Raw genomic sequence first — 14,171 nt, 5'->3', positions numbered from 1 at the left:
TATTTTTAAAACAATGCTTTGAAAAGAATAAAATAAAATGAAAGTAAAATAGTGCTTTGATCAGTAGTGTCATAACTGCTGCCTATAGATAAGGTGCAAGTTAGAGTAAGAATAAACAAACGCAAAACTTTAAATGCTATACGACCTCTCTCATTAACCAACAACTTATTCATTGTTGCTTAAGTGACCCTAATTGAGTCCTTGAGGTGAGTTGAATTAACTTGCGCAGTCTGACTCCCGAGGGCTCTGTCTGGTTCACATGAATTGTGCATAGTTGTTTCAGACCAGATCTTGTCTTTGATCTTTATCAGCTTGAGTCTCGACCTGTTTACCCCTTACCAGCTGAAAAAACTCTTGTTTATCCTTCTATAATTCCTACTACTCGTCTTTGGGCCCATATCTGGAGGCATGAAGAGAAAGAAAATAAAAGTATATGCTAATCTCCTTGGGCCATGAAGACAATTGTGTTTCAGAAAAAGTTCTCCAACCCCCATCCCAGCCTCTTGCCATATTTGAGTGTTTAGGGTGTTCAACCTATCCTTTTCCCAGCTCAAACCCAAAATAATTAGAAATGAGAATTTCCAAGCTCAGTTTACTAGAGAACAGTTTTTAATGAGGAATATAGTTTTAAAACCAAGAAATAATGTCCTTTGTATCCCTTAAGTCTTTTTGTAGACAATTTACTCTGTCTACCTTAAAATGGGGTTTGTAATTATAACTGAAGTATTGTTTGGATGATTACAGGGACATTCAACGTGTGAATTCCTTACAGAAATATGAACCTGAAATGATGTATTGAAAGAAAGAAATATGGCATAATTCAACAGAGGGAGGCATGAACTTTGAAGTGTGGGAAATCATATGTGTAAATACCTAAAGGTGAGAATTAATTAATCATGTACTGAGAATAGAAAACTGGTTTCCTGGCTTTATCTGGGAACATGGTAGAAGATGAAAACTTTTGGAGAAAAGAGAACAAAATAAGCAAAAGGTCTTGAAGTTATGGTTGCAAAGTAAAGTTTGCGGAAGTGATTGAGACATAGAAATTCTTTTCACCCCGTCAGTTAAGTCTACATTTCTGAGACTTCCTAGCCATTTCTCCCTATGAATATTGGAAATTTTTCCTGATTTAAATCCTGAAAAAAATGATCTGTTAATTCTGCTAACTTCCTGATACAATATTAGGCATCCCACAACATTATTTATGAGAAATCGATACTACGCAGTCAATTCTGCAAACCAATTTCCATCCTAAGGAGCCTCTTATGTAAAAGTGTTGGGCATTTGCACATTGTTGAAAATAAATCATTGTAGCTTCTGGGAATATGGTAGACTAGGTACCTTGACTGACCTTCTTGATAAGAATAATTAAAAATGTAGGATTAAAAAATTTTTTTAATTGTTTGAATATATTGGTGACCTGGAAAGCTAGTAAGAAATAGTCATGGATCAAAAACTAATTGAAGGCAGGAACCCTGAGGGGTAAGCAGAAGGCTGAAGTCAGTGTTCACCTTGAGGGCGTTTTGTTTTTGTTTTTGTTTTGTTTTGCCTTGGAGCAAAGAAGGGACAGATGGGAGAGCCTGAGCTTGCCCAAGTTGGGAAACATAATAGCAAACAAAATTCTGGTACAGCCCTGTTTACAAAAGACTCATCTGAAGCTAAGTACAGACAAATTCAAAGTAAAAGGATACAGAAAAGTACATCAAGCAAATATCAATCAGAAGAAACCAGTGGTACATCTATGTAAATATCTGGGGAAGCTGTACTTTACCAGGGAAAGTGTTACTGTATATAAAAGATTAACCTTTGGGACTAACAAGCACAGGATACAGGTGTAAAGAGAAAATGAATTAGTGGAGCCTAGGCGGCTCGGTAGGTTAGGAATTGAACTCTTGGTTTCAGTTCAGTTCATGATCTCAGAGTCATGGGATCAAGCCCCAGCCTGGGCCCTGTGCTCAGGGAGGAGTCTACTTGAGATTCTTTCTCCCTCTCCCTCTGCCCCTCCCCCTGCTTGCTCTTGTGTGTGCACCCATGCTCACTCGCTCTCTCTTTCTCTCACTCTCAAAATAAATAAATCTTTAGGGCACCTGGGTGGCTCAGTTGGTTGAGCAACTGCCTTCGGCTCAGGTCATGATCCTGGAGTCCCGGGATCGAGTCCCGCATCGGGCTCCCTGCTCACAGGGGAGTCTGCTTCTCCCTCTGACCCTCCCCTGTCTCATGCTCTCTCTATCTCATTCTCTCTCTCAAATAAATAAATAAATAAATCTTTAATAAATAAATAAATCTTAAAAAAAAAGAAAATAATTTAACACCCCCTTTCAAGAAGATAATCAGAACTATCTATTAAAATATTAGATTACATAAAACACACACATGTTTCAACCCAGCTAACCCACTTTTCATAATATTTTTCGCCCTTTCTTCCTTAGGATTTGGAGACATGACTTTGATGAATGAGATTAAGTTTTCAGGGAGCAGACACTATAACAGATAGATGATGTAAAGCCTGTAAACGTAAAGGTTGTAAACCCTTACATGCTGAAATGAAAAATAGTGACTCATGGTTAAATGGAAGAAAGGAGATCAATAACGAATATAAGTAAAACGATGTTGCAGAGTAAAAATGTGGCCATTTTAAACAACCTTGTGTTTGGTAGATATCAATGTTCAATTGGAAAACTAACCTCCGGGATTATTTGGAGGTCCCCCTTACAGTTAGGATGGAATAAGCCCCCCAAAACAAAACAAAACAAAAAACCCCCAGGAACATCCCTCCGAAAATCAGGATCTCTGATTATTTGATTCTGTGGAACTTCAAATAGACCTCATGACACAGCAAGGAACGAAATGCACAAGGATATACATGAAGTAGGACAAGAAATTCCTACCATGGTGATGAAGTTGGACTCTTGAGGGCTGAAGTCCCCAATCTCCCCGACACAGAGCCTAAAAGGGAGCAAGACATTGGTTTTAGGCTCCTTTGATCTGGAAGATTTCTCATTTTGAGTGGGCTTTGGAGACCACAAAATTCGCCCAAGGCTCTGTGGGAATTCAGCTGGCGCGGAGCCGTGTCTGCTCCCTCCATCATCCGTTCATGATCTTGTATATAAGTATTTCCCAACTTGTTTGTTCATTTGGGGAAAAGGAAGTAAAACTAACTTTTGCAGAGTCTTTAGTTGGTACTGGGGGTTTGGCATCTACCATAAAGGTTTTGAAATACCACACTAAGTACAATAGATTTCTTTATAAAAAGAAAAAAACTCCTTATTAAACCATTATTGGCACAGTAATTATCGTGTTCATTTTCAACAAATGATAAAACTGCTACTTCCACTACTGCTACTTCTGTACTCAATTCTTAAGAATCTGAGAAGTTACAAATGTATATTCATAAAGAACTAAAAGGAAGAGAATCAAAAACTTGGAAATTTATGATAGATAACTTATTATACAAAAGAAAGAACTTTACTTATTTATGGAAATAAATATGACAGCACAGAGCTTCCAAAACTCACACACATTCTTCTGCTTAAATTACACATTATCTTGGTGGAAAAAATAACATTCTTTACTCTTTCAGTTTCTTTATTTGAAAGTACATATAATTCCAAAGGGATATCACGTGTTACACAGACCTTGGTAGGACCACAACCAAGGCAAATCTAGAGTCATAGATGCTTCAAAGATTCCAAGAAATGATTTGAAAACAAACTTAACAAAATGTGTATTAGGTCAGGTCCATGGTCCATCCAAACTGTACCCTGTCTCTGACTGTGTCACCAAAGAAAGATCTGTAAACCTTCAAGATATCACTCCAAAATGGATTGGTTAGCACCCTGCCCACTTTGCCCCTGCCCCAATATCCCAGCTTCCCTTAATAGCCCACATAGGTTAATCAGCTGTGTACTGATTCAAACTTTTCTAGAACATGTTCATATCTTCATACTGATTCATATGTGAGCACATGAATTTATTAAATTTACAGCCTGATATTTAAGAGTGGTGGTTTCTTTATTCATTCCAAATACCTTATTAAGAAAACAAGTAAGAGAAGCATCTAGAAAAATGTTTCAGAGATCAGGAGGTTCCCTAAAAAATATGAAGAAATGCTAAAACTGGGTTATAAAATATGATGATTCATTTAAATATTTACATTAGCCATGAGTTAACCAGAAATATACACAATATAATCTGATTTTGCAATTTTCAAAAGATGTATTAAAAATGCAATAGTATACAGTTTAAAGTAGTGAGGTATCATCATTCTCTCCTCTACCTCTGTGCCTGCAGATTTTACTGCCTGTGGAGATGACCTCAGAAGACTATCCTTGAGGCTCTTAATGAATGTGAGGCTCAAGTGAAGCAGCCCTCCTGGCTTTGTGGGTAAACCCTGACACCGAGTTTATAATAATCTGAGATTTGGTGAAAAATTCTGTTTTCCTGAACCTTATACTTCATAATTTGATTCCGATTTTCCATGAATGGTAAAAATTAAATGAACTATTTAGGCTGAGATGAAGGAAGAAGAAAGGGAGGAGATGAAAGGATGCAAATGAAAGATTTTTTTAAAAGAATTGGCTATGTTTCCTTGAAGGTAAAACTGGCTGGGCAAACTCCAGGATAACAAGCAAGGTTAGAAAAAAGCATCAAAAAAGCAAAAAAGTAGCATGCTGTAAGGCCATGTAGAGAGTGTAAAATGTGGCTAATCTATTACAGCTCTGTCTATATACCTACATTCACATCTCCACATATCTCCATTATTCAGGAAGTTTACATTTAAATAGGCTACTGAACTGGACTTCCCCCACCTCAACATCATACATCTGTCAGCTAGAGAGACAACAGCTGAGAGCAGGCAGCTGCGGTGGCTGGTTCCTTGAGGCTTCTTAGTGGTTTGGCCAAAATATCCAGGACTTTTACTTGAGTTTTTTGACTTCATGCTCACATGGGATGTGCTCTTTCTACTGACCATTTAAGAATTAACCAGTAGCCAAGTCCTCAGAGTGGGAAGATTCTTCTCCAGCCACTTAATATTTTTGGATATAGTTTCCAAAATAATTTGAAAAATATCCAGATGTAATCCTTGGGCCTTAAGGGATTCAAAGAACAGTTTCACCTGAAAAATAAGCAAGAAAAATATTACTGACTTGGTTCATAAAATACTTGCTCTTGCAAAGGGTTTCAAAACAGCTTGCAAATTATACAAACACCAGAGTAATAATTTCTCTGCCAACCTTTAAATGGTTATTTTCTTCTCTTTTTTTAATAATTATTATTTCACTTTATCTTCAAACAATGTAAGACAGGAATGATAAATCCTCATCTTATAAGTGAGCCCACTGTGGGTAAAAATGTTAAATGATCAAGCCAAGCCATACAGGAAGTAGTGAGCCAGGATTTAAGTTCTAGAATTCTGAGTTTCCTTAAAGGGTAAGTAATTCAAGATTTATTTTGGAAAGAAGATGTAAAACATTAGAATGCTTTTTAAAAAAACAGTAGAATTACCAACAATAGTAGTTTTGTTTAAAAAGACCTTTAAGTACCCTGCCAACCTTCAATATAGTCACTTCTGTGATGATACACTATGAAGGAAATAATAAGCAAAGACTCATCTCTCAAGGGTAATTTTCATGTTGAATGCTATGAACACCTGTATTTTAAGAGGTTCTGGTCCTGTCCCTTCCATTTACTTGCTATGTAACATTGAACAAACTACCTATTTTCTCTTAATCAATGAGAACTTTAAACCAGATTACATCTAAGTTCACTTTCAGTTTTATGACTTGAACATTTATTTTTCAGTTGTTAGCAGTAGAGAGTCACAGACCTCTTGCAACTCATCCTTGGAAGAGAAGTGAGATGTTGTGCCAGAGATGATCATTCTCATGGCATATGAGCCCAAGTCAAACCTGAAAATGAAAAGGAAACCCACAGATTTAAGTAATAGGAATACCAGCCTTATCTTTATGATACCATATGTTTTTAAAATATATGACATTAATAACTATATGATAAGCTTGTGCATTAAAGTATATTCTATTAATTACCCTAAGAATAACTTATTCATCCAGTAAAACCCCAAAGCTATAAAATATATCATGTTTGACCACAAGATAAAAATGTAGACAAAGCCTTTTTAGGAACTGTGACTAGCTTATTCGGCAGTGTTTATGTTTAAATTTATGTTTACGCTCAAAGCAGCATTCTCTACGTTTTTCTTTTTTATTATACACTCCATTGGTAAAGATTTTTTGCTCAAGAACTTCCCAAATATACATATTTCTGTTTATGTATTATATGGATGTAGTATGTTATAGGTTCAACAGAAAATGTAATAGCATAAAAACTAATATATGTAGTAATATGTTCTCCTTGCACTCTCATGTACTGTCTTGCACACTTCCCCATCCCATTTTGGAGATCCACTGCATTTATACCCTGAATTTTGTGGGGGGCAATGTTATTTAGTTGACCTCTTCATTTGCAGCCACAGAGCACATCCTTCACCCCAGTGTCTTATATAGAGAATTTATACCATAAGTCAAAGGGATTCGTGCTGAAAAGCAGAGCACAGATAAATCCCAGAAATGATTCCAAGTCCAGGCTGTACACATGGTCAGTAAGGAGGATCATTTCCAGTGACAAAGGAAATCTATGGCATTGAAGAAAAAGTCTGATCATTTCAGGGGAGGGAACTGATAGTCATGCAAATGACCCAACCAATGATACCAGTGATCTTTAAGGAAACACACACACACATATGCACACACACACACACACACACATATATATATATATATATATATATATATATATATATATATACACACACACACACACACACACACACACATATACATATACATATATTTTTAAGCAGTTTCTAACTGGTCCCATGTGAATGTCAAACCCCTTAAAAGCCTGGGAGAGAGGTGAGAATGCTCTTTTTGCTTACACAAAGCTGTGGGGACTCTGAGTCCTTCATGGCTAACAAATGAGAGGGAAGAGAAACAGGGGATGACTGAAATCAAAGATACTAACTGACACTAAGATAAACAGAGCAGACTGCACAGCTCTCAGATTGAAGATATTTTTCAGAGAGTTCGTAAGTGACATTTTGGTTTTGGATAAGGAATAGCTGAGCACCTTAGCAGGGATTTGTTGTGAGAGAAAGCAATGCCATCCTGTAACTTCCAATGAAGTCTAATCATTATTGGTCCTTTATGGGGGATATTTTAGGCCCAGGAGCATGCTGGAGTGAGCTCTGGTTCTCCCAAGAGTTGAAACCCCAGAAAAGACTCAGAACTGATCACAGTTTGAAGGGGCGGGGCGGGGGACTCCCAAAACACTTCTGATCAGATAGCTTTCATCTCCTCTGAGCTCTCCACTGGGCCATTTACACAGGGGAACTGAGGGTGGGGGATTAGCTCTCATCAAAATTTCTGAAGCTGTCCATTAGCAAAGCAAGCCAAATGTCTTTCATGCACTATATATGGCTTCCCTGGATTCTTCTGGGCTGGTGGATGGGGCTGATGACTGGATTTAACTCATCTCACACTTACTCCCAGCAGTTCTTCTTTGCCTGGACTGAGTGAGAGAAATCTCTTTCCCACTCACTTCTCACTCCTCTCCTCACACCTGGACAGAGTAATTCAGGCTCTTAAGTTTTCAAACAAATAGAGTTCATCAAACTATTTGGGTAGAAATAGGGTCATTTATATGCTTTGGGGGACACATCATTGTACTTGGTTTCAGGCAACTGAGCCATCAAGGTAGAAGAACATACACTGAATGTAAATGAATACCAACATTTTTAGGAGATGGGTCCAATTTTCTCTTAAAAAATTCCAGGATAATTGCTGCCCTTTTGGGTTTCTGGCGATCACATAAAGAAGAGGGGACAACTCCTGTGTCTTGATGACTTCTCCTTCCATTCCTAGTTCAATTAATCTGAAGAAATAAAGACCATTTGACTTCTCATGGTATGTGTCATGTAATGGAAATTAACTCAGGCTACTGATATATGAAGAGAATAGAAGAGAAAGAGGCATGATAAAATTATAATTTACTAAAAACAGTAATAAATTCCTTACTGGCTAACATTTTTAATGTTCCAGTTGAACTTTTAATTTTTTCTGGCAGTAATTTTATTCACTTATGATTTCAAAGAACTTTAATTTTGCATTTTGTACATCTTATTATACACAAGAATGCATTCTTGTGATCATTTTTCTCCAAGGTTTTGAAAGTAAAATGTAACCATTTGTCCAATATTGATCACCTGATTAATAACTAGGAATATCTGTTTTTACCATTTGCATTATGTATTTTTTGGAAGTAAAGTCAAAGCAAATCAAATCTTGATTCAATTCTTTTATGCCTTTGAAGTTGGTGGCCAATATTTTAGTGACTTCATTGAATTCGTATCAGTTTACTTTTAACAAGTTAGTTAAATTAATGCACTTACTTCATTAACTTTTCCTGATGTTTGCTGGTTGACAATGCATACAGAATTTTCTTTTTTTCAGCACCTGACATGGACTGTCCATATTGCTCTAAAAGGTAATTCCATCCTACTGTTGTCTGAGCACCCACAGAATACACAATATTTAAAACATCTGATGGAATGCTGTAGTATGAAGAACAAAATGAAGAAAAAAGTCCTATGAAACAAAAAACCTTTTTTTTCTTATTACAATTTTAAATTGCTATAACAGAATCACCCCTGAGTTATTTTCAGTAGTGTGTTAAACCCTTTCTCTCTCAAACTTTTATAAAAATATTTTATGTAATTCTACTTTGCAAATTATTTGTGGTTTTTTTTCTTAAGATTTATTTATTTTAGAAAGAGGCGGGGGTGGCAGGCAGAGGGAAAAGGAGACAAGCAGACTCCCCACCAAGCAGGGAGCCCTACACAGGGCTTGATCCCAGGACCCTGAGATTATGACCTGAGCGAAAATCAAAAGTCAGATGCTTAACTTGAGCCACCCAGGCACCCTGTGGGGTTTCCCCCCGCCATTGATGACAAAATGTTAGCAAGGAGACTAATCATAAAATTTTAACTTACCCAGAGATGAAAATAGAAACTTTATAGAATCAATAAAAGAGATGATTTCTGACATATAAAAGTGTTGGTTTATATAGAATTCTAGAATTGAATGATCTATTGGTGCTATGTGATTTTTTTTATAAAACATGATTACTTGCTGCTTTAATATCACATTAAGAGTATTTTCTAACAGGACTGTCTGAGAGTCATCTGATTCTCTGGGTCTAGAAAATTGTTATTTAGCACAATTGATTAGGTTCGGTCATTTTATAATTTGTAAAACTGGCAAGATGTAATAATAAAATTATTTTCTGCCCACATAAAGAAGATACCACAATTTTGGGGTTTTATTGCCCTGTAGAATATTAACTAGTTTTGATTCCAATTTGGTCTGTGGTTTTTAATTCCAATATTGTTAGATCAATAATAACTGATATTCACTTTGATGGCTCAGGAAAACCGCAACAGAGGCATAGGGATGGGGCAAGAAATTTGCATTTATCATGCAGTGACAATATGGTAGGGATTGTACTAGTCCCTATACATCGTATTTAACTGTCAAAGCTACCTAGTGAGATAGTTATTATCCTGATTTTTAAAAAGTGGAAATAAAGCTTGGAAGGTTAAGTAACTTGCTCAAGGTGATATAATCAGCCATTCTGAAGATGGGATTTAAACCTATGATTCTAACGCTTGTGTTATTTCCACTATATGTGCTTGAATATCCCAAGTGCCAGTTGAATCACTAAACAAAGATTAAGCAATTAAATTATAATCTACATTGTTTTGGTTTTAGTATATGTCCTGTAAAAATTTATGAAAATTGAGAACAAATCTCACTGTAAGTGCCTTGAAGGTAGGACACATAGTTGTTTTGTTGACTATTTTATTCTTGGTACCTACAAGCAGTGCCTGGTTCACAGGAAACATGCAAAGAATTATATTTTGAGTACACAAATGAATGAAGTTATTAATCTATGTAAGAAAATTCTTCATTAGGATTACTACTAGTGGTCTTGAAGTTTAGGGGAAAAAAACCTCTAATATTTAATTATGTATTATTGATTATAAGCATAAATGAGCTTTATATTTTCATAAGTATAGCATCCAGTTAAACTTGTTGCACTCTCATATCTAACCCAGAGGGGGGTTGCTGCCGGTAAGATCATCCCTCTTGTAACAAGTATAAAGATGGAATAATATCTCATTATGTTATAGGGCAGCAGGATGTTTACATTTTAGCCCCACTCCTATCACCCAGTCAAACATAAGCAAAAAGAAGAGAAAAACAGAGCTAAAATATCCTTTTCCTAAAACTGATTTTTGGCTCAAATCACAACGACCAGAAAAGTACAAAGAAGATGCTAGAATTAATGTCTCTAAAAAGAAGAATTCAAGAAAGAATTTCAATAAGCTCACTGAGATTCATTTAAATGGAGAGAAATTATGATAGCTTATCAGCAATCTGGCACAGGAAAAATGGACACCATTACATTACACAGTACCAAAATTGTGAATTTTTTTCTTCAGTTTTAAGGAATGAATTTTCCTTGATTCACATACAAGTTTGATTTCTCAAAACATCCAACTCTAGAGGGAGAGTTTTAATGACAACGATATAAAATCATGTGTTGGACAGAAATCAAGGCTTACATTGAAAAGATTGTGGCATCTGTTAGTATTTCTGGGTTGTAACTGCTAAACTGAACTGCAACATAATCCATGTGATCACTGGGCATCTTCCTGATTGTAATAACCACCAGAATCCATTTTGCCACCATATACACACTTTTGATGGCCCAACTCATCAGTTTCCCATCAAATATGAAATTTGGGGTCAAAATTTGGTTCTGTGGTATTGGGTAATGAAGTAGTAAATAGACTTTTTAAAAAGGTATCCTCTCCTTTAAAAAAAAAAAAAACAAGTTTTAACAAATGATCGCTGATGTTTTGACTGCATGTACATTTCACATTGCTTTTTATCTTTAAAAGACATCACTTTGGGAGCTTGGACACCCCCCACACACACACACTTCTACCCTCTCGCTTTCTGTTACCATGCCAATGGTTATTAGCTCTCTCACTAAAGGGACCTAAACCTCACTTCCAACAAAATCTATTGAGCACTTACTATATGGGAGCATGAAACAATGGTTTGTAATTCCCAGCATGGCTTTCCCCTACCCAGCCCCCCACCATCCTCGCTGAAAGGTTTTAGATCTAATGTCTTGCTTGATCAAAGACTTTTGCATCAAAGTGAAAGGAACAAAGAACAGGACAGATGTCTAGATTTACTTTAATTTTCCACTGGATTCCATCCACTGAGAGAAGAGTTCAGTTGCCTTCTGGATGCAAGGAGCATGGTTCAGGTAACAGGCCAGTTTTAAGATGGTTGATCGAAGCATCCTGTCCCAGACAGAACCCTTGTCACTCCAGCTTTGTGTGTCAATCACTGGCTTAAAATATCGGAGAATGTAATGCTGCAGAAAGCACAGGATGATTTACAGAGAGGCTAAATTTAGCACTTACCACAGCTCTTACCCATTGAAAGGGGTCAACTTTAAACTGTCTGCATGAATCTTCCCCAAACACAGAATTATTTGTATTTTTCTCCTCCTTTTTCTGGGCCCCACCTACCATACTTAAATGGAGTTTTTACATTAAAAATAGGATTTAATTTCCTACCTGAGGGGGGAATATCAATTGACAAAAGATAAAATCACATTTAGGAGGAATATGTTGCTCATGATCCTGATAGGATCTTCTTAGGTTGGCGATGACAAGGAGTGAGGGATTTCCAACCATTCAGGGCAGTGGTGTTGACTGTGCCATCAGCCAGTTCCCTCGGCTTCTTAAAGATTTATCCCCAAGAGGTCACACAGACAGACCAAGACTCACCCAACCTCCACACACTCTCTGTTTAGTTAGTGAATTTTCTGGAAGTGATACAAACCTTGAGGTTTTCCGTGACATCTGAAACATTCTTTCTGTCCATCATGTGGTAAAACAATTCTAAGTATTCCAGACCTTTGAGAAGTGCGGGGATGCTTGCTTCATGTTGGAGATAGCGAGTCAGGTCAAGGGCTTTGTCTAGGGTCAACCTTCCTGCACTGAGGGATGAAACAAGTTGCTGTTGGTTTGTACATATCTTATAGTTCTTAATATTCTTAATATTGACACAAATATGATCTAGAGAGCGATAACAGGAGCAGTTCATTATAGCTAGACCATTGGGTTTAAGTCCTAGTTCTGCCACTGACTAGCTGTATGATCTTGGGCAAATTACTGGATCTCTCCAGGCCTCAGTTTCATCCCCTGTACATGAAGATAATATTAGTATCTTCTACTGTTGTAAGTATCAAATGACTTCATATGTGTAGAGTGCTTAGAGTCATTCCTAGCACACAGTAAGAGCTTTATAAGTGAAATATTAGCTAATATTAATATTTAGTACCAAATAATATCAAGGTTTTCATATGTTATGTCATTCTCTAATTGTTTCATTTGTGGATTTGAATTGTTCCTCCAAGTGAATTTGGAACTTTGAGGACAGGGTCTGTGTCTTTTCTTTTTTTAATGTCCCTCCTAGAGCCTAAGAGAGAAGTAGTGATTATTCTGAGTGGGACAAAAAAAGTACTTTCATCTTTTTTTAGAATCTATTTAGATTCCAAAGTTATATGCCTTCTTTGTATTTTCTTTTAATGAGAAGAACAAACAACAAAACTATTATTCTGAATACCAAAACATTAGGGCCTCTTCTACAGAGGAAATAAACCATTATATTGTCATTTTTGCAAAGTGGTTCTCACATGTGTTTCTGACAGGACTTGTGTCTGCACATGGTCTGTAAGCTATTATTGCCAGCATCCGACTCCCAGATTAAGCATAATAGTTTGATATGGAAACAGATTCCAGAACAAAGGATGTCTCTGTTGAATTTTTCATTAACATAATGCACTACCTCCTTAGGGTTTTTAAAATGTTCAATTCTTATCTAAAAAGAGGGAACTGAAACTAGAAAGAAGTGAAATTAAAAAGAACCAACTTTTGTTTGTGACTTTACTCTTAAACACAATGATACACTGCTTTAAAACAGACTTATGGAAAATTTTCCACAATTTTTTTCTGAAGATGGAGGGCTAAACCATATGCACTATGATTCTATGGTTTCCTGTATTTTTAATGTATTAATCTACCAAATGTCATGATTCCTTCCCATATGTGTGTCATGATGTGCAATGCTGCTGATACCCTAGAGGATCAGCAACAGGAAAAACTAGGTAAAATATCCTCTTCAAAAGAAAATGTCTTAAACAATTTATATTAGATAATACTAATAATACTAACAGTTAACATTTATTGAACAGGTACTGTTCTTAGTGCTTTATCAGCATTATCTTATACAATCCTTGAAACAAGCCTTTATATTAGATATTATTATTTAAAGCTGGAATTTTAAAAACTAGAGAAGTTTTAAAGACTAGACAATTTAGGCTTAAAATGTTTAGATAATTTGCCCAAGTCAAACAAGAATTGAAGAGGTAATACTTGAAGTCATCTATTTTAAACCAAAATTTGTACTCTTAATTAACTTCATTAACCTGTCCCACCTAGTGAAGAAATATTATTGTTTTTCCACTGATTCATTAATAACTGAAGGATTCCTTCTGCTAAATTTAGACAACCCATAAATTTATTGGCTAGAAAGAGCAAAAAAGATTTTGCAACTACTTGAAAGATTGGCTTTCATTTGCTAAATTGTCAATATTCTTCAGTGTTCCTATTCTTACATTTTTAATCTATCGTCTCTGCAATCTACTCAGAGCTCCTCCTTTGAGCAGACAGACCTCCATCAATGAACCATGGCCTACTTCTCACCTAGTCTATCAAGTGTCCATCCACTCAGATGTGGGATGGCCACATCCTGGCCAATCCTGGCCTCCAATGTGCTCTGCTACCAATATTCCTGAGACGTGTGGGGCTGAGGATTAAGCTTTCAATCTCTCCTTTTCTCCTAACTAGAGAATTCTGTTGTTGTACGGAGGAGCTTCTCCTGAGAGGTGTCCTGCTGGTTACTCTCACTCAATTTGACCTAGATAAACATCTGAAAGGAAATAATATG

At 36.3% G+C, this 14,171-nt stretch overlaps 2 protein-coding genes across 8 annotated transcripts in view; both read right to left on the bottom strand.

Moving 5' to 3' along the window:
- The window catches only part of LNPEP (leucyl and cystinyl aminopeptidase), a 99,804-nt gene extending 96,602 nt beyond the window's left edge, over positions 1-3,202 (bottom strand). The window contains exon 1 of the mRNA XM_028092031.2: positions 2,889-3,202. The gene's annotated coding sequence lies outside the window, so the exon portion shown is untranslated. The remainder of the gene's footprint in view (positions 1-2,888) is intronic.
- Positions 3,203-3,564: 362 nt separating this feature from the next.
- Positions 3,565-14,171, bottom strand: part of ERAP2 (endoplasmic reticulum aminopeptidase 2) — a 42,982-nt gene continuing 32,375 nt past the window's right edge. For all 7 annotated transcript variants that reach the window (XM_028092037.2, XM_028092036.2, XM_028092038.2 and 4 more), the window contains 6 exons: positions 12,003-12,159; positions 11,345-11,529; positions 8,468-8,629; positions 7,810-7,950; positions 5,828-5,909; positions 3,565-5,116 (listed from right to left, as the gene is read on the bottom strand). In XM_028092037.2, coding sequence (XP_027947838.1) covers positions 4,973-5,116; positions 5,828-5,909; positions 7,810-7,950; positions 8,468-8,629; positions 11,345-11,529; positions 12,003-12,159 — 871 coding nt within the window. In that variant the 3' untranslated portion in view covers positions 3,565-4,972. The remainder of the gene's footprint in view (positions 5,117-5,827; positions 5,910-7,809; positions 7,951-8,467; positions 8,630-11,344; positions 11,530-12,002; positions 12,160-14,171) is intronic.

This window comes from Eumetopias jubatus, unplaced genomic scaffold (genome assembly GCF_037043125.1).
Source record: "Eumetopias jubatus isolate StellerSeaLion01/CBP00866 unplaced genomic scaffold, mEumJub1_p1.0 scaffold_5, whole genome shotgun sequence".
Lineage (NCBI taxonomy): Eukaryota > Metazoa > Chordata > Mammalia > Carnivora > Otariidae > Eumetopias > Eumetopias jubatus.
Note: the sequence above shows the minus strand (reverse complement) of the source record. Positions and strands in the feature narration are given on the sequence as shown.